Source organism: Cryptomeria japonica, chromosome 7 (assembly GCF_030272615.1).
Source record: "Cryptomeria japonica chromosome 7, Sugi_1.0, whole genome shotgun sequence".
Classification (NCBI taxonomy): domain Eukaryota; kingdom Viridiplantae; phylum Streptophyta; class Pinopsida; order Cupressales; family Cupressaceae; genus Cryptomeria; species Cryptomeria japonica.
In genome coordinates, this window is record NC_081411.1 from 251721760 (window position 1) to 251742596 (window position 20837).

At 34.6% G+C, this 20837-nt stretch overlaps 1 protein-coding gene across 1 annotated transcript; it reads left to right on the forward strand.

Annotated features, from left to right (window-relative positions):
* The first annotated feature begins 882 nt into the window (after positions 1-882).
* On the forward strand, positions 883-2620 carry LOC131054526 (uncharacterized). Its single transcript, XM_057989058.2, has 2 exons — positions 883-1997; positions 2406-2620. The coding sequence occupies exon 1, from the start codon at positions 987-989 to the stop codon at positions 1923-1925; it is 939 nt and encodes a 312-aa protein (XP_057845041.2). The 5' UTR covers positions 883-986; the 3' UTR covers positions 1926-1997; positions 2406-2620.
* The last annotated feature ends 18217 nt before the right edge of the window (positions 2621-20837 follow it).

The window sequence follows — 20837 nt, forward strand, 5'->3', positions numbered from 1 at the left end:
ATATTTTTGTTCCCCTTTCATCACCCAAAAATTAATAGATATGGTTGACCAATTAATCAAATTCTAAGTGAAAATTATAACATATATAAATAATTATTTTTTATATGGAACAAAACAAATTTACAAAGAATAGCAGCTACAACAGGTATCTGAATGAGATTTAAGTTACAAATTCACAAAAATAACAAGAAAGTTACAAATTCATAAGAATAACAAGAATATACATAAAGCTAAACACCAAAATAAAGAAGAGTTAAACCTTGAACTAAAACAATATTGATATGTCTTGTTGATGTTTTGAAACTGTTTAATCTAATCTTGAATTTGTAAATCCATAACCATCACATTCTTCTTAAATAAAAAAGAGATATATATATATATATATATAATTAATATATGCTCTAAAGAGACTCACATTACTGCTCCGCCGAAGGGTGTACTACATTGCAATCTACCTGGAATGAATTAAAATATGCTCTAAAGAGACTCAAATTACTGCTCCGCCGAAGGGTGTACCTACATTGCAATCTACCTGGAATGAATCTACACATCATTATTTGAAATTCTTTACCGAACACCTTTTAAGAAAGGTAAACTACTGTATTATATTTTAATGGAGAAGAATAATAATTGTTCAGAGATATATTTTTGCTTTTCAAAATCATTATGTTGGCCATTATTTTATACTATAAATAAGGTGCGGGACACGTGGTTTACTTATCACCACGACTGCGTACCCACAAGTGGGATATTTGATGTGAAATATTTGGTTAAGGTGTAGACTAGTAGGTACCGACTCCTAACTCATACACGTTGCTAATAATTCTAGATTTAAAATTCATCATTGATTACTGACGCGTGGCTTCATATTGGTTTTCCAATCCGCCAGGAGAGGGAACCCTGCAGGTTAAAATAAACCCTTGGTTTCTAGTTTGAAGCAGACAGAAATTCTCAGTTTCTCAGTTTCCCTGATTATTATAGACAACATGTGTTGGCGAACAGCAAAATCAAAGCTTATACCCAGCGAGATTAATGGCCGAGAAACGAGTGCAGGAGTCTCGTGGATAAGCTTTGACAAATTTGCAGATTACCATCTTGGTAAAGCCCTTCCTAGGTCAAGTCAAGCAGCAGATCTTCATTGCCAGAAAAAAGAGGAAAATATGGCAAGAAAAGGAAAAGAGAAGAAAAGGAAGGCAAATCACAAGTGGATAGGGCTCAGGAAACGTCCATCTGGCAAATGGGCTGCAGAGATCAGAGATCCCATCAAAGGAATTAGGGTTTGGCTTGGAACATACAACTCACCAGAGGAGGCTGCACTTGTCTATGATCTTGAAGCTAGAAAAGTTAGAGGGAAAAATGCCAAGCTGAACTTTCCTGTACAAGTCCTTACATCTGATGACTCTATGAACAAGGTGAATGTTTGTCATCAATCTATGTCAAGTACAAGCGAATCTTCTAGCTATTGCCCTCAGAATAAAGAGGAGGAATATGGGGTATTTCCTGTTCCAAATCAAGGTACGGAAAAGGAGAGGCTAACCCCTGATGTGCCTGAGGCAGCAGTACATGAGTTTATGGAACATTTGGATAGTATGTTGAATATGAATCATCCATCCACCACTCCGAAGTGCCTCTCAGTGGGTGTTGATTTCAATAATGGTGTTCTACAATCTCATGAATCTCAAGTCATAAGCTCGTGTTCGACTGAAAGGAAGAAAACCCATGAGTTATTGTGTGAATCATCTGCCTCTTTGGGTAGCAGTTTTGAAGAGGTAGATGGACACATAACTCAACTGGAATCTCTTAAATCATTTGAAATCACGGAGGGGTTATTTGAGTGGGAGATGGGCTTGTATGACTCTCAGTGGTGGGGAGGGCGGAATGAACTTCTGAAGGAGGCCTGCATACGAGGACTGCCGTTCCTTTAGAGGGAAAATCTTCCTGATGAGGCGTGGATCGAAAATGATGAAAGCGATCTGACTGAAGTTTATTGAAACCAGGTTTTGTATAGTCTTATTTTAGCTCTCAGTTGATCTCTGAATAGTTTTTGATTCTAGTTCTAGGGTTTCTTATCATAAAGCTGAGGTGAATTATGTTGTATAAAGTCAAATGATGGAGGAAATGAAGAAAGCAATCTGACTGAACTTTATTGAAATGAGGTTTTGTATAGCCTTATTTTAGCTCTCAGTTGATTTCTTAATAATTGTTGATTCTAGTCTAGGGTTTGTTATCATAAAGCTGAGCTGAATTATGTTGTATAAAGTCATATGATGGTCGATGCATGTTTAATATGGTTTGTTGCAATGCTTGATGTTCTGGTTTATTATCATAAAGCTTAGGTGGTTGTATAAAGTCACATGATGGAGGATGCATGTTTAACATGGTTTGCTGCAATGCTTGATGTCCAGGTTTCTTATCATAAAGCTAAGGTGAATTATATTGCATAAAGTCACATGATGGAGGATGCATGTTTAACATGGTTTGTTGTGATGTCGTGATAGTTACCTTATGTGAATATATGTAGTATAAAGTCACTTGTGTTCATAACTAGCAGTTTTTGTTTTAATACAATTCATTAAAAATATTGTTTTGTATGGATTTTCTGGAGGTTTTTATACAATTCTTTAAAAATTTTAAAAGTTGAATATTATTTTTATATGAAATCAATCTCTATTTTGAAAGATAATATTTATTGTGAGTATTAAATTTGGTTGACAATTTTTTATTAATGATTAGTATTCTCAATTCACGACTCTTGATTATATTTTAGTAGAGCGACTCAAAATTCATTCTAAAGAGTTTGGAGTGCATGCACATCAATCTCATACATATATTTTTATTAGAATCTTCTGCAATATTTCTTCTACACAAGCAAAACAAAAAAGTTCACAAGATTGCTGCACTCAATGCAATTTCTTATTCACAATCTGAACAATCACATAAGATACGCTACTTAAAACTATAAAAAGCAGAAAATAAAACTTATCCTAGATGATAGGATAGACAAATTCAAAATAGAAAATATCATAATTATGACTATCTAATTAACTTAAGACACTATGTACAATATTAATACTTAGGATAAATATGTCCAAAGTATATATATTAGACTCCTTTAGATGCAATTTAGGGACAATAAGAAACATGAAAATAGTGCAAATGCCAGAAGGCCATATTAAGTACCCAAATAAATAAATAAAACTTTGATAAATAAAGAAAAGGAGAAAAACCTTATGGAGAGACAACCCTCTACAAAAGAGAGAAATAAAAATAAAAATAAAAAAATGAACAAGTAATGGAAGGACTAAAACACTAAGACCCCCTAGAATTGAATACATAATTAAGATACAATAATTTACACCCAATAAGAGGAAAATATAAAGACTATGCAATCTTTTGCCATTGTACAATCTCATGTATGAAAAGAGGATGCTTGAGTAGGATTACTAAAGTTATTCTACTTGTGGAAAATGGCATTTATTCCTTTAGAAAGAAACAACTCGAATGAGGAATGCTCAAGCAATTGTGAAGGAGAAATTATCAAAATGAATGTCTTTGAAAAATATATGGATGTCACAATGTCATAATATGAATATGCAAGAATAAAATGAGGAACAACATGCATAAACAATTTGAGTGTTATAACAACAATGCAAATCACCAAAGACAAATAGAAATCTTAAAAAAAACTCCATGACTATAATTAAAGTGGATTATACATCCTGAAGAGTGTTGTCAAGATCTACAATAAAAGATTCAATAAATAACTCATAAATAGCTCTTGATAGTCACCCACACAACAAAGTCAAGAGGAAAAAAAGCATCATGCTCAGCTAATGAGAACCAGTATTAAAGGAAGGAAGAGGTGGAAGAGAATAACTAGTCACACTAGTCTATAAGGGTGAATCAAAAGAAAGTATACCAAGATTCAAGTAACCATATTTCTCTTTAGAAATTATTTTCACAAAAGAAGTACATATCAATAAACAAAATATATAAACCATCATCTAGAGATTTTTTTAATAAATTTGTATAGATGGGATGTGTGATGAATCACCCCCATAGAAAAGAAAATTTGTCTCTCCAAATTTGTGATGATAACTAAATTAGGTGAGAATTCTATAGTCTTCCTACACCATTATGAGTAATTTGATACATGGAAATTAATGATACATGAAAAAGAAGGTACACATAATACATGATGAAAAGTACCTTCACCAATATCAATAGATCCCTTTCAAATGAAATTTATATAAATATTATTTTGCATCAAAATATATGATATAAATTAAGGCTTGAAAGTAGAAAATATAGACTATGAGGAAGTTGTATGATGAGAGGCTCCTAAATCAAGAATCCATTTACCTACTCCATGATATGCAGTTGCATAGATTGTAGGCTTGATGATGATTGTAATGAATGACTTCATATGTTGTCATTGATGGAACATGTACACACACATATATGTTTTTCTATTGGTGTTACTTCAAAGTTATTTGTATTATTGCTACCGGTATTAGAAGTTTTGCTTGTGATGGTGTCAAACTGGTACATGTCATCAATTGGTATATACAGGAATGTCCCGACACCAACTTGAAGATCCAGTAGAGATTATCAAAGAAGCAATGGAGGACAATCAGTTTATATGTTGACAGAGGTTAACTCCAAACGGTATCGGTGTTCCAACCGGTCTTCATTGATTGTGTAATGAGTTATCGCCAATCGTGATGAGTTATCCTAACCAACAAATTTTGGCGGTATTTTGTAATGAGTTATGTTTGATTGTCCAGATACACTGCACCTAGGAAATTGTGATATAATTCTTAAGGCCGACATGAAATCTAAATGTCTATATAATGACATTATGATGAACTATTTTATATGTATGATGAGATATGATATGAGATGATTTGATGTGAAGAAAAAAGAGTTAAGTCGCAGAGTATGTTGGTAATGCAGTTGTGAGTGCGCAGAAGAGGATCTATTCAAGCAAGTTGTACTACTTCTAGATCACACCACCTCTTGTTTTCTAATCACTACAACAATCAAATCCCCTAACCGGGTAAGCTCTAACAAGATTCATTGTACAAATCCTCTAAGCAGGTGATCCATTAGTTTGAATTTTGAAATCCTCTACCGAGGTTACTCCTAACAAGGTATAGCTCCTAACAGAGCTTTGGGATCTTTAACGGGATTCGCTCCTAGCAGAGCATGTTTGTAGTCGTTAACCGGTCAGTAACCTATTACTGCAGATAGTTAACTTGTGAGTCTCATCTTACCGTGGTTTCTCCCATTTGGGTTTTCCACGTATAAACACTTGTGTTAGGGTAGATGTTTTACTTATTGTGGATGCACTAATATCATTTTGGATTACATGCATAGTGTTTAACAAACTTGTTAAGTATATCTATCGATCAGTGTTTAAAGTAGTATTGTATTTGATGTCACTTATTCATCCCCACCTCTCAGTGCTTTATAAGTCTATCAATTGTTTAAAGCGTACTTTTAGTGACATTTTTTTGATAATTGCAATGAACAATCCTTGATTCAGATTTTCAAGTTTTGTAAATGTAAACTTTTGTTGCAAATTTTTGCTATATATGTATATATTTTACTTTTTCAATTTGGCATTATTGTCAAAGGGGGACTAGAAATATGTATGTGTTGTGAAAAGTTTTTTTGTATTGTTAAGGGGGAGTAGGAGTAAAAAATATCTGTGTACAATCTTTGTAAGCACACTTAGCTGTATAGTTTGAAAATTTTCTAAGTGTTGCCATCAATGCCAAAGAGGGATATTGTTGGCTTGATGATGATTGTAATGAATGACTTCATATGTTGTCATTGATGGAACATGTACACAGACACACATATGTTTGTCTACCGGTGTTACTTCAAATTTATTTGTATTATATTGCTACCAGTATTAGAAGTTTTGCTTGTGATGGTGTCAAATCAGTACATGTCGTCAACCGGTATATACAAGAATGTCCAAACACCAACTTAAAGATCCCATAGAGATTATTAAAGAAGCAATGGAGAACAATCGGTTTATATGTTGACAAAGGTTAATTCCAACCGGTATCGGTGTTCCAACCGGTCTTCATTGATTGTATGATGAGTTATCACCAATCATGATGAGTTATCCTAAATGACAAATTTTGGCAGTATTTTATGATGAGTTATGTTTGATTGTCCAGATATACCGCACCTAGGAAATTGTGATATAATTCCTAAGGCCGACATGAAATCTAAATGTCTATATAATGACATTATGATGAACTATTTTATATGTATGATTAGATATGATATGAGATGATTTGATGTGAAGATAGAAGAGTTAAGTCACAAAGTATGTTGGTAATTCAGTTGTGAGTGCGCAGAAGAGGATCTATTCAAGAAAGTTGTGCTACTTCTAGATCACACCACCTGTTGTTTTCTTATTACTACAACACTCAAATCCACTAACCAGGTAAGCTCTAACAAGCTTCATTGTACAAATCCTCTAACCAGGTGATCCATTAGTTTGGATTCAGAAATCCTCTACCGAGGTTCCTCTAACAGGGTACTACCTTTAACAGGGTATAGCTCCTAACAGAGCTTTGGGATCTTTAATAGGGTTCGCTCCTAGAAGAGCATGTTTGTAGACCTTAATCGACCAGTTACCTTTTAGTACAGATAGTTAACTTGTGAGTCTCATCTCACCGTGGTTTTTCTCATTTGGATTTTTCACGTATAAACACTTGTGTTATGGTGAATGTTTTACTTATTGTAGATGCACTAATATCATTTTGGATTGCATGCATAGTGTTTAACAAACTTGTTAAGTATATCTATCGACCAGTGTTTAAAGTAGTATTGTTTTTGGTGTCACTGATTCACCCCCCCCCCCCCCCCCTCTCAGTGCTTTATAAGTCTATCATAGATTTCCTCACCTTTGTATTTATTGACACTTTCATGTCATTTCTTAGTAGATTATAACAAAGATGATGAAGGAGTAGGAGAAGATGAACTCAAAGGTAAAGTTAAAGGAGATCCAAAGAAAAGTGTTGAAAAATATTCACAATTATTGTACCATACTTGTTCAACATGCCGACACTTATTACAACAACCATATATAGTTGTCTCCTTTGATTTCTATTTTTACTAGATGATGGTGACTCCTAGGTAGCTTGCATAGTTTACTCCTTATCTTGCTCATATATTTTTTATTTTTCTTATTTCTCTTCCTTTCCACTTTAAGCCTTTTAATTTTTAATTCTTTTAATTTTAAGAAGAGCCTATAGCTTTTTTTAATTCAATATACCCATCTATATACTAAATTTCCCACTCCGTAATAAGTCATGAAAAAAAACTCAAGTGAAGGAATTGTAAATCTAGTACCAAGTGTATATCTATTAGCATAGAAGGTGGAAACACAAATTTTATAATAAGGATCAAGTTTTGTAAGGATGAAAAGAATTAAATAGGAGTCATATTTCTCAATACCATATTATGACAACTAAAATATGAGAGACTTGAGTTTGGTGAGGAATTATCAAATTTTATCAAAATCTATTGTATATGTACTAAAAAGTTTATTCTCCAATTGAAATCATCTCAATATATATTTCTTCCAAAAAAAAGGAATCTAGCTAAGTTTATATCTAATTGGTTGTAGTGAAAGTTTAAACATGAAAGATAAGATTAGGATACATGGGCATGTTTAATCTCCCAAACGATTCATCACATATATTAAACTATTTTATCTTTTTTTTTAAACTCTTATGGTTCAATTTCTATTCCCATAGTTGGTCTGTATAACCCCAATTTCTCTAGATGGATCACTATTTTTATTTTCCAACCATGATAGCTCTATATGGTGAGAAGAGAAAGTTTCTGTTGAACCATAATTTTTATACTAAAACTAGTAGAGAAACAAAGATTAACCCTCACATTGGATAAATATTCCCTCCTTGTTCAAAATAAGTTTTTACTTGCATGTATATTTTTTCAAAAGTATTCTAAAGAAATAGATTTGACCTCAAGAAAAAAATAAACTACCTACTATTTTTTTTTGAAAACTCTAGGCCATTAGATAGAGCTCAGAACTACTTTCCTAATCTCTATTATTTTTTTTCACATTTTGGCACCCTATTCCTAAGTTGTACCTATTTTTATTAAACTACTCTTTTAAGAAAGCTAAAAAAGATTAAAAAAATTACATAAGACCTAAAACATTATTTATGACCTTAAAGAACTCTTCATCACCAAAAAATAATATTTACACTTAAAGAAAAAATCCACAATGAAAAAATTGTTCATGCCTAAAATATTGTTCACAACATGAAATGCTATTTATAGCCTAAAAATATATTCATGTTGAAATTATTGTTCATAGACTCCTACAACATAAAAACATTACTCTATAAGTTCTTGAGTCCAAATTTAATGTGCTTGATGGGAGTTTATGGGATTTGATATCTTTTGAGTGTGATGATGATTACTTTTTTGCACTTCTATGTGTTGATTGTACCCTTATGGCTAGATTTTTCAAAAATTAAACAATATTTTTAGAGCTTGACTTTTGATACCATGTTATAGTTTATATCTTCATTAATATTTGTTTTAGATAAGACGAAAAATAAAAAATCACTAGATTACTACAATCAATATATTTATTTATTAAAAAATGAATAATGACATAAGATATGCATAACACATAAGGAAAGAAATGATGAAAATCATTATATGATCGACAACTACAAATAGGAAATTAATATCATAATTAAGACTCCCTAATTAACATAAGATATTGTTTGAAATATTATACTAAAGATAAATATGTTCAAAGTATAAATATTAAACTAATATGTACATCATTTCCATACAATATTTTTGATAATTATATTTTAAAGGATGCCTAGTAGAGTATGAACCAATACTAGAACTAGTATGATGAGTAGTATTATTTGAAGGATCATTCATCCTCATTATGAATTGAACTACAAGACATAATAGCTAAGAATAAATAAATATATATTATTCAAAGTTATAGTTGAACACCTTACCTTTCAAAGATTCCAAAATATTTAAAAGAAGATAGCAATATCTTTTCTATGAAAAATACTTTAGTTGAATATTTGGTTAATTGACTACCTATAATTTTGTCTCCATGGATTTTATTAAATTATTCTTGTGAATTGTTACCTATGTAAACTATTTAAATCAACCCAGAACTAGAGAAAAAAGGAAACAACCATAAAATTGTGGAAGAGCCACATTTTCTACTAATGTGGAAATTTTAATATTTATTTTTAACACATTTGTAATTTCTCCTCTCTTTTAAAATTTTTCCAATTTTCTTTTATATACACTATCCACTATATAAATACACATAGTTTTTCTACTAAATCATTTACATTTAATATATATATCACTATGATATAAACCATACTCAAATAATTATTATTTACATAAAATTATTTCTTTAACCAATAAGAAACCATTACTCTTGGTGTTCAATAATCTTCTTGGCAACAACAATGAAGGAAATCTGAAGGGGGGTGGGGGGGGGTGAATCAGTTTTCACTGGATCAACAAACACAACCACAATTACAAATCTAATAAATTGTAGTAACAACAAAGATAAGCAGATATATAGCACAACACACAGCACCAAGATTTTGACGTGGAAAAACCATGGTGGGAACCTGTTGGCATTTTTGATGATTATGTTGTAATTGTCATTGATGGTCACACACTTGCTATGAGATCACTTTTTGAATGTATGAATTATATTCAACCAGTAATTGTTCCAAACCGGTATCATGTGTTAGTCTTTAGACTATTGGTGTTTTGCAGAAAGTGTTTACCGATCTCAAGCAGTATGAAGACCCCGAGCAGTTCGAGGATCTCAAGCGGCACGGCAAAACACATATTTCCTAGTCTTCATTTTCGACAAACTGGCAACCGGTATTTTGCATAAGCCGGTATTTAGTATCAACCAGTAATACTCTATGATGAGTAACCATCCACCGATTGTTTGGCGGTGCTGACACTCTGGCGGTGCTTTTTGTGTCATGTTACCAAATTTGTCCAGATGCATTGAACCTAGAAAATTATATTGTAAACCTATTGGACCGACATGAAATCAGATTCCTTTATAAGGACATCATGTCTAGGGTTTTAAAAAGTTGTAAGGGTTTTTGAAAGTGGTTGATGAGTTTTTGTAAGTGTGATCAGAGAAGAGAAGTTTAGGTCTGTGAGAGAAGGCAGAGTGTGAATGTGTTGAAGACTAAAGTAATGCTGGAATGCATTAAGAATGAGCTATCAAGGATCTAACCAAGCAATCTATGCTATTTGCTAGATCACTCACTTGTTGATTACTCACATCTTTGACAAGTTAGAAACCCTTAATCGGGTAGACCCAGAAAAGCCTTTATAAATCCTCTAACAAGGTTGTTCACATCTGTGGATCTGAAATCCACTCACAAGGTAGTCTTTAATTGGACTTATCTCCTAGCAAAGATTGAGATTCCTAATAGGATCTATTTTGGTAAAGAACATTGTATGACCTTAACTGGTTTGACCTTAACCGGTCTGGTTTCTATTCTGCAGATAGTTACTTGTGAGTTTCATCTCACTGTGGTTTTTCCCATTTGGGTTTCCACGTCAAATATCTTGTGTTATGGTGTTACTGCTCCTATGGGTGAATGCCTTATTTGCTATTTGTTTTGCATGTGTGTCAACCGGTTTGTTTATTAAACTGTTTTACCAGTTTACTGCTAGACTATTAAAGTGTTTAAGTACAATATTTTTTGGTATACTAATTCACCCACCCCTCTTAGTATTCATCAGAACCTACCCACAATAAGTTGTTACTCTGCAGTAGTATTTATAAATATTACAATGGGGAATGCACCGACATTCAGGAACACTTCCTAGAGCTTACAACTCAAGATACAATAACTCGGAAGGATACAACCCTTAGGGAAGGTCCACTACCTTACAAGGAAGTCTCACTGACTTACAAAATATTTGAACAAAAATCTAGAATCAAATGAATTGAAAAAACAACATCTTCTATTGCCCGATGATAGTTTTGGTTAAGCTCATATGTTTTCTCTGCAATACAAATCTCTTCTCAACACACCACACCAAAGGATGAATACCTTGTTTGCACATACAACACTCTTTGATAATATAGACACAACCTTGATCTCTAAATTACATGATTCTACCACCTATTTATACAAATCATCAACCTTGACAATAAGGTCGGCTAAACCCTCAACCCACAATTATTAAATTACATCACATGATACAAAGATCAACTAACGAACCAATATAATGATATACATGACATAACATGGACCTAAATCAAATCTCCAAATACTCATCACCACCAAAAATGACACCAAGATCAACTACAACACACTACACCACTAGGAATACCGCATAACACAAAGAACATCACCGGTTCAACAAAATCACCAAGTACTCGCACAACGATAAATGTGGATCATCAAAACAAATAGGAAATAATTAGGAAACACCAACAAGCATGTTAGAATTATCAATAACAATTGTACCAGCACCACCTATCAAATCTTCATCGATTAACATCTGAACCTCAAGAATACTCAAACAATAGCAACTATCATGAAGAAAGATAACTTAGGGAGCACGAAATCATGAACCATTTGAAATAAAGATACACAAGAACATCCCAAACAATCTCCCAAACACTCAGCTCAAGGTCTAATCACACCGAAATATATCGAAGAAAATAATGAACTTTGCAAAGCATTGAGTAGGAAAACAAACTGCAAACCAGATCATATGATACGATCAATGAAGCTTTCTAGATCACCAAAACCAATATAGAAAGATATAATGATACTATAAATACTCCATATACGAAACCATGATCCCAATAAACCAATCTGCAATCACCGGAGAAATAAATCATAGGAATATGTTGACATCAATGACAACAACATATCCTAGTAGCAACAATGCACAACAATCTCCTCCTTTGGCATTGATGGCAACATATGAATGTGAACAAAAAAATGCAAATAAAGAAAACATCTCCAACAAACTCCCCCTAAGGTTAAGCAGATAAAAAAGATTTTCACATGCTTCTCTCCCCCTTTGACTGTTGGTATTTTTGATGATTATGTTGTGATTGTCATTGATGGAAACACACTTGCATTAAGATCACTTTTGTATGTATAAGTTAAAGCTCAACTGATATTTGTTCCAACCAGTATGATGCTTTATAGTCCTTGCACTATTGGTGTTTTGTAGAAAGTGATTACCGATCTAAAGCAGTATGTTGACCCCAAGCGGTTCGAGGATCTCAAGCGGTACGAAGGATCGAAGTGGCAAAACACATATTTCCCAGTCTTCATTTTGTCAAACCGACAACTAGTATTTTTCTTAAATCGGTATTTTGTATGAACCAATAATACTCTATGATGAGTTACCAACTAGCATTTTGTAATGAGTTACCATCCACTAATTGTTTGACGATGCCGACACTTCAACGGTGCTTTTTGTGTCGTGTTACATAATATGTCTAGATGCATTGAACCTAGGAAATTGTATTGTAATCCTATTGGACCGACATGAAATAAGATTCCTTCAAAAGGAATCATGTCTAGGGTTTTAGGATGTTGCTAGGGTTTAAGGTGGTTGATGAGTTAGAGAGTGTGTATGTGTAGAAGACTAAAGTAATGCTGGAATGCATTAGGAACGAGCTATCAAGGATCTAACCAAGCAATCTGTGCTATTTGCTAGATCACTCACTTGTTGATTACTCGCATCTTCGACAAGTCTGAAGCCCTTAACCGGGTAGGCCCAAAAGCCTTTTGTAAATCCTCTAACAAGGTGGTTCACACCTGTGGATCTAAAATCCTCTAGCAAGGTAGTCTTTAATCGGACTTATCTCCTAATAGAGATTGAGATTCCTAATAGGATTTGTTCTGGTAAAGAACATTGTATGACCTTAACCGGTCTAGTTCCTATTCTGCAGATAGTTACTTGTGAGTTCCATCTCACTGTGGTTTTTCCCATTTGGGTTTCCATGCCAAAATCTCATGTTATGGTGTTTGTGCTTCTGTGGGTGAATGCATTATTTTCTATTTGGTTTGCATGTGTGCTAACTGGTTTGTCTGCTAAACTGTTTTACCAATTTACTGTTAGTCTAGAAAAGTGTTTAAGTACATAGATTTTTGGCATACTAATTCACCCCCCCTCTTAGTATTCATCAATTGGTATCAGAGCCTACCTTTCTATAATTTTAACCACTTGGAATGAGATATGGGGGAATACACATTGAGGGAGCTTACTCATTGGCTCATTCAGTCTGAGCAAGCCTATGATGATATTATGGTCAAATATAAGGCATCTCAAGCAAAAAGGAGAGAACATGCTGAAAAGATAATGGAGCTATCTAAAAATGGTTCTTCTGATGAAGCGGACATGGAAGCCCTAATCCAAGAAGTACAAAAGCTGAATGAATCCAATTCCAACCTCAAAAAGGAGTTGGAAAGACTGAATATCTGAATGTGCCAAGAGTTTGAGAACCGGAGGAAAGCTGAAGATCTAGTCAAAGACAAAGATCATGAAAACTCCAAGATGAAGCAAGAGATCAGTGCCCTAACTGCTCAACTCCATGTGAGCAAAGTGGAAAAGGAAGACATGCAAGGATAATTGAACATTGCCATCTCTGAGAATGAAAACCTGATGGAAACAAATGCTGCTATTTCCAAAGAACAATCTGAGTCAAAGGAAATACTTGCTAAGTTCAACAAGAGTACTGTTAAGCTAGAGCAAAAGCTTGAATCTGCCAAACCTGTCAAGAATACTGATTGACTTGGTTATTCCGGTCATGAGGAAGGTGATACCTCTGGTACAAATGCTGGAGCATCAAAGAAACAACCGACATCAAAGGATAAAGGTAAGAAAAAGTTTAAACCTGTTTGCTTTAATTGTCTTAAAGAAGGACATACTGCCAATGTGTGTAGGAGTAAGGCTTACAATAATTTTCCTTATTTTCTAAATGATAAGCCTAGATCCTATAGATTCAATGGTAATTGTTATGCATGCAATAAGTTTGGGCATAAAGCATCTGAATGTAGGTATGTTATGAACAACACTAGAAGATATCCTTAGAGGACTCAAGGAGTTGGTCCAGAACCTTTTGTGAATCGGAATCACAACCAGTTTAATACCTTTAATCATCAGTCAAGAAGTGGTGGCTATCAAGCGGCAACCAGATGGAGAGAAAATTGTTTGATCTGTCATGATCATGGTCACACTACTGCAACATGCAGGAGGAAGAACGGTAACATGAATAATGGACCTTAGAGAGCACCTGGAATGGTCTGCTATCATTACAACAAACTAGGTCACATTGCGAGATTCTGCAGAAGTAGAAGGAGTATATCGGATGTTATACCAGTCACTCCGGAAGGAAAGCTTGATATTGACAATGTTCAAGCGGATATGAACAAACCTGGAAGAAGAAACTAGCGGTGTTGCAAGAAGAACCGGTTTCTGCACCTAGTGTGGAAATATCGGAACTGGCAAACTAAGCATCAGAAAGCTTAGGGGGAGCAACTGGTGAAACACTACGAACCCCTAGTTTACACTGGTAAAAGACCTTAACCGGTATGTGATACTTGTCATTTGGCAGAAGACAAGAAACGGTAACAGGCAAATTAGGGTTTACGCCCTAATGGTGGAGCATTTATTATGGTAGGTGAGGAATATGTTTAAAAGGAATTTTCAAATCATTTCTCACTATCATTTTTTGAGTGAAGAAGTTTTTCAAGTGCAGAGCAAAGAAAAAGTGATTTGTGTTCCGATTCAAAGAAATCTCGAAACCCTGAAGAAGATTCAGAAGCAAATTTCAAACGGTAAAAAGAAGAACTCAAAGCGGCGATTCAACAACTGACGAAGTGGAAGGCGAAGTGGAATTTGCAAGCCCTAAATTCCTGATTTCTGAAAGGTACTTCTCAATTTTTCTGTTTTGTCATGGCTTCCGCATCTCATGATTGTTCTAGTGGAACTGTTGATTCTATGCATTTTGTTCAAAGAAAATTGAAATATAATGCCTTGTCTCAAGTACTGGCTGGGGTTATAGTAGAAGAAGGGATTTCAGATTACATAGACTGCAAGATCAAAGACCTAGGGTCTCTTGTGATCCATTCTTAGCTAGGTCTATTCTGTAGGAAGGATAAAAAGATCAAACCAGAGTATAGCATCTTGGAGAAGAAAAAGCTTCACAATGAGGTTTACTTCCTAGAGGATTTCATAGATGACCACATTAGAATCATTCTAAGCAGAGTTCATGGTGACAAGATGTACCTAGAGCGGATGCATGATATCACATCTCAAGCTATTCATGTCGTCACCAGTTTCTGCAATACAGGGGAAGTGCTAGCCCTAAGGAAGTTCAGCAAGACTGAAATGTCCAAGCTCACCGGTTCAATGAGCGACTCACGTGGCATGGCCGTCAACTCAATCAAGGATGATCTGGTCAAGTATGTCTGCATGGTGATAGGATACCAGACGTTCTCTGCCAGTAGAATTAACTCTGTATCTACTACAGTGGTAAATGTCGCTTACCGGATGATTAAAGAAGATGCATCATTTGACCTATGCACCTGTATGCAAAGACAACTTATGTTGAATCTTAAGTCAATCAAACAAGATAATGCACTAAGATTCAAGTTTGGACAACTACTGGTAGGGTTATTCTTCTACTTCCAAGGTTATTTCCCAGGAGTTGGAGATATTTAGTGGTCTACCGACCAACCGATTACCAAGCCGATCAAAGAGAGCCTGGAAGCAGTTGGAACCGGTTACCTTGAAGTTCTGAACCAGTACTTTGATGAGTTCAGGTGCAAGATGAGCCAAAGGATAAGGATATCCGATGACATTGTCAAGAAATATGAAGAGGATATCTGCTTTATCATCAATGTGGATGAATGCATAATGGAGGCCGTTGAGCCCAGATAGGAAGAAGTAGAGCCTATGGGCTATGAGGTGATGTATGATATGTTGGACGGGTATGCTTCCACCCTAATCACCTCACCTCTTGATCCTAAGGCAAAGAGAACCGGCACCTATCTGGAAAGGGTTGCACCGGTTGTAGAACCTCCTAAAAAGAAAGGAAAGGTAGTGCCTTCGGTATCGGCACCGATTACTACAACCAGTCCCAAAGTGACCAAGCAGTCACCTACAAAGAAGAAACCGAAAGCGGCACCTACCAAAGTCTTTGAGAGAAAGAGGAAGACAAGGAATAACTCACCGGACACAGAAGAAACCGTGTCTGAGGAAAAACCCAAGAAGACTAGACAAGCAAAGAAAAAGATAAAGAATGAACCGACATCATTGGCACTGGTAAATATTGACATTTCTTCCTACAAACCTTTGACACATTGTCAAAGAACTATCAAAAATATTAGGAGAAAAGTGTTGAATGATTTGATTGATTGTTTTGATGATTTCAATGATGATGAAAAAGAAGCAATTGAACAAGAAATCATTAAGTATTTATGTGTTAATGACCGGTCGCCTTCAGAAATTAGATTTGAGACACTGGATTCTTTGTATAATTCCTTAGACAATAAATGGCGCATTGCCATAGAAAAGGAACAGGAAATGAGAGAGAAAATTATTGCTCAACATTTTCCTGATGTATCAAATTCAGAACTGTTTGAAGTTATGAATAAATACAAAGGCCTCTTCTTCATGAGAAGAAGAAGACTCCTGTTACTGGAAGGAAAGGGTCAATAAGTGCTCAAGAATACACATACTCTTTCTCTAGAAGCTCTTAAGATGCATCAAGTGGCTGAAGCCAATAGGAAGGCTGAGCAAGAACCGACAATAACAAAACCGGATGAAGTGTTTGATAATGAAGGAAACCCAGTTACTGAACCCATAGACACTATTGATGTCGATGCTCTGGATATAGAGGATGTTGCTCAAGGTACACCATCAGAAGCAACAGTGTTGTTGGTATTTTGGTATGGTTTTGTCATTGATGTCAACACCTACTGAAAACAAGCACTTTGGATCCAACAACAGTCACCGGCAAGCAAGTAAACTGTGCAATAGTTACTAGTATATGGTTCACCGGCAGGATATAATGTTCACTAGCACCTGGAATGATATGGAAGTCACTTGGTAATGTTGAAGACATCATGTGGACACTTTTTTGTGAAGAATCAATCATTGGTATATTCATATTTGTATATTTGCTTTTACCCACAAATAGGTCTAGGTTATCTAGGGTTACACTGGCAGGTTTATCTTTTCCAGATCAACATGGCACACTATGGAGATGATTTATCATTATTGTAAATGCATTAAGCCGACATGTTTAATCAGTTATTGCATTGGATATTATATTGTATGTAAAATGTTTTTATTGTAATATCTTGTAGAGCCGATCTACTAAAATTGGTCTTAGGGTATGGTATAAATGTAAGATCTTATTTGTAAGATCAAGTGTGGAATGTGAAAAAGAATTGTGTGAAGGTATATGCGAGATGAAATAGAGGAAACATGAAGACATCATTTGAAGGTGAAGTTAGGTTTTTGTAGAAGCATATCAGCATTACACCAGTACTGAATCCAGCATATGAAGATGCTATTTTGTGCAGTACATTCTTATTGGATTTAACCATCCAACTGTAGTCAGTGTGACTCCCATTTTGTGATTGAGTAGTGAGCTCTAGGCTATTGGCCTTTTTGCATGTGTAGACCCCATTTATGTACACTTACTATCTACAGTAGTATCATCTGATTGTGGGTAAGGTTTCCCACCATGGTTTTTCCCCTTACAGGGTTTCCATGTACAAATATTGGTGTTATGTGTTGTGGATAACTTTATGTTTATGTTTCATGCATTAATCCTTACCAATATAGCAATTTACTATTAACACTATCTACCAGCATACTTAACTGGTTTACTAGTATTAAGCATTAAGTTGGTTAATTGGTTTTTGGTTTGAATTTATTAGACAACTAATTCACCCCCCCCCTCTCAGTTGTCTCCGGGACCTAAAAATTGGTATCAGAGCCTAGTCCTCTTTTACAGAAGTTTAACAAATTGAGGAGATCCAATGTCTACTAATTATTTCAGGAAGGATAGTCCTAAACTTGATGGAACCAACTATGGGATATGGAAGATCAGGATGGAGACACATCTGAACTCCATTGGTAAAGACATCTGGGAAGTTACTAAGAATGGTTATACTGCTGCTGTAGTTGGTCAGACTGCTCCAACTACCTTGGCTAAAGATGAAGAGAATGATTGCAAAGCAAGAGAAGCACTTTTGAGCACATTATCAAATCAATAAATCATGGGATTATCAGATAGGTCTACTGCTAAAGCTATTTGGGATCATTTGGAAACACTGAATGAAGGAGATTCCACAGTAAAGATTGCAAAACTTGAAAGCTTCCGAGTCAGGTATGAACATCTGAAAATGGAAGAAGATGAAAGGATTTCTGCTTTTATGGAAAGAGTAAATGAAATTGTTTTGGGTATTAAATGTTGTGGAGGAACTTTAAGTGAGAATGAAATTGTTTCAAAAATCTTAAGAGGTTTTCCACCGGCATATAAAATGAAGGTTACTGCTATAAATGAGTTGAGAACAATGCCTAATACATCAGTAACTAGGGATACATTGATTGGAAAACTTTCAGCCTTTGAAATTGAGGAATTTGGTCCTATTGCCACTATAAAAACATATTTGGCCTTTAAAGCATCAACATCATCTGCTCCATCATTTGACAAATCAGACTAGAGAGCCTTTTATGCAAGAGAACTTGAAGAAACCAGGAAGGAGAATGAAGAGCTTGAAGAACTTGAAGCATTATTCGCAAGAAAAATGCCAAAAGGTCCAATTGGAAGTAAGTATGAAGGTAAAGCACCCTTTAAATGTTTTAACTGCAATAAGATTGGTCATATGGCTTCAAGATGCTCTGATAGACATGCTAGACTAAGAGAAGAAGCTAGAAGAACATACAAGCCTAATCCTGAATATCAGAGATACAGATTTAAGAAGAACAAAGACAAATCTTGTTACATTACTAATGAAGGTGTGACTGATGATTCTGATGAGGATCCAACAGACAATGGATAGGTTTTTGTTTCTATAACAGAAGATCAACCGACACCTACTATTCAACCGATAGAACAAGCCCTAGCAGCTAAATTTGAAACAAAGGATGAATGGATCAGTGACTCAGGATGCTGACATCACATGACTGGAGACAAAGGCAAATTCTTGAACTTTCAAAAATACAATGGAGGTTTAGTAAGATTTGGAGATGAAAAAGCCTGTTCAATCAAAGGTAAGGGTTCAATATCTCTTGATGGTAAGCATAACACTGACAGTGTCTACTATGTTGAAGGATTAAAGCATAACCTTTTAAGTGTTGGTCAATTAGTTGAGAAGGGATTTCAGTTACAATTTAAAAATGGAAAATGCAAAATCATGAATAGAACTAGTTTGGAAATTGCAACCGGTAATCAGACTAGAGGTAATATCTTTCATTTGAATAAATAGTGAAAAGACATGTTTGATTGCACATATAGATGAAAGTTGGTTATGGAATAAGAGACTATGTCATGTAAACTTTGATTGCATGGTAAAAATCAGTACTTCTAAGGCAGTTAGAGATCTACCTAAAATTGTGAAACCTCATAATACAATTTGTAAGGAATGTCAATTTGGAAAACAAGTTAGAGCTAGTTTCAAAAGTATTCCAGAAAAATCCAATAATGCTCTTGATTTGATTCACACTAATTTATGTGGTCCAGCTAGAACTAGAAGCTTACAAGGTGATAGATATTTCATGCTAATTATTGATGATTATTCTAGAATGTGTTGGGTTACTTTTCTTAGAGAAAAATCAGAAGCACTTGGAAAATTTAAACTGTTCAAAGCAATGGTTGAAAATGAAACTGGTAAGAAAATCAAATGTTTAAGATCAAATCAAGGAGGAGAATTCACATCTAAGGACTTTAATACATTCTGTGAAGTGAATGGAATCAGAAGACAGTTATCAGCACCTCGAACACCACAACAGAATGGAGTTGTTGAAAGGAAAAACATAACTATCTTGGATGCAGCAAGAAGTATGTTATCAGAAGCAAATCTACCACATGTGTATTGGAGAGAGGCAGTTAGCACTGCTATCTATACATTCAACAAAGTTCATATCAAAGGTGAAATTGGTAAGACCCCTCATGAACTATGGTTTGGTAATACTCCTACTCTTAAGTATTTCAGAATTTTTGGAAGTAAATGTTATATTAGAAGAGATGAGTATATTGGCAAATTTGATCCTAGAAGTGATGAAGGAATATTTCTTGGTTATTCATCTAAGAGCAAGGCATATAGATGTTTTAACAAGAGATTGCAGAAAATTGTTGAGAGTACAAATGTAAAGATTGATGAACAATTCAGAGGAACTTCAAGGTATATAGACTCTGAACTAAAACTAGAAATTATGACAAATGAGCCTACACTAAATATATCGGTATAGAATGAAGATCCAGTTACTCCAGTATCATCAGAGGATTCCACAATAATTGAAGAACAACGACAAACTAAGACACCCTAGTATGTAAGATTGAATCATTCTGAAGATTAGATAATTGGAAACAAATTTAAAGGAGTTATGACAAGAGGAAGATTGGCAAATGAAGAGGTATGTCTTATTTCTCAAATTGAACCATCATCTATCAATGAGGCATGTGAAGATAAATTTTGTATTAAAGCTATGGAAGAAGAATTAGGAAAAATTGAGAAAAATAATACTTGGACATT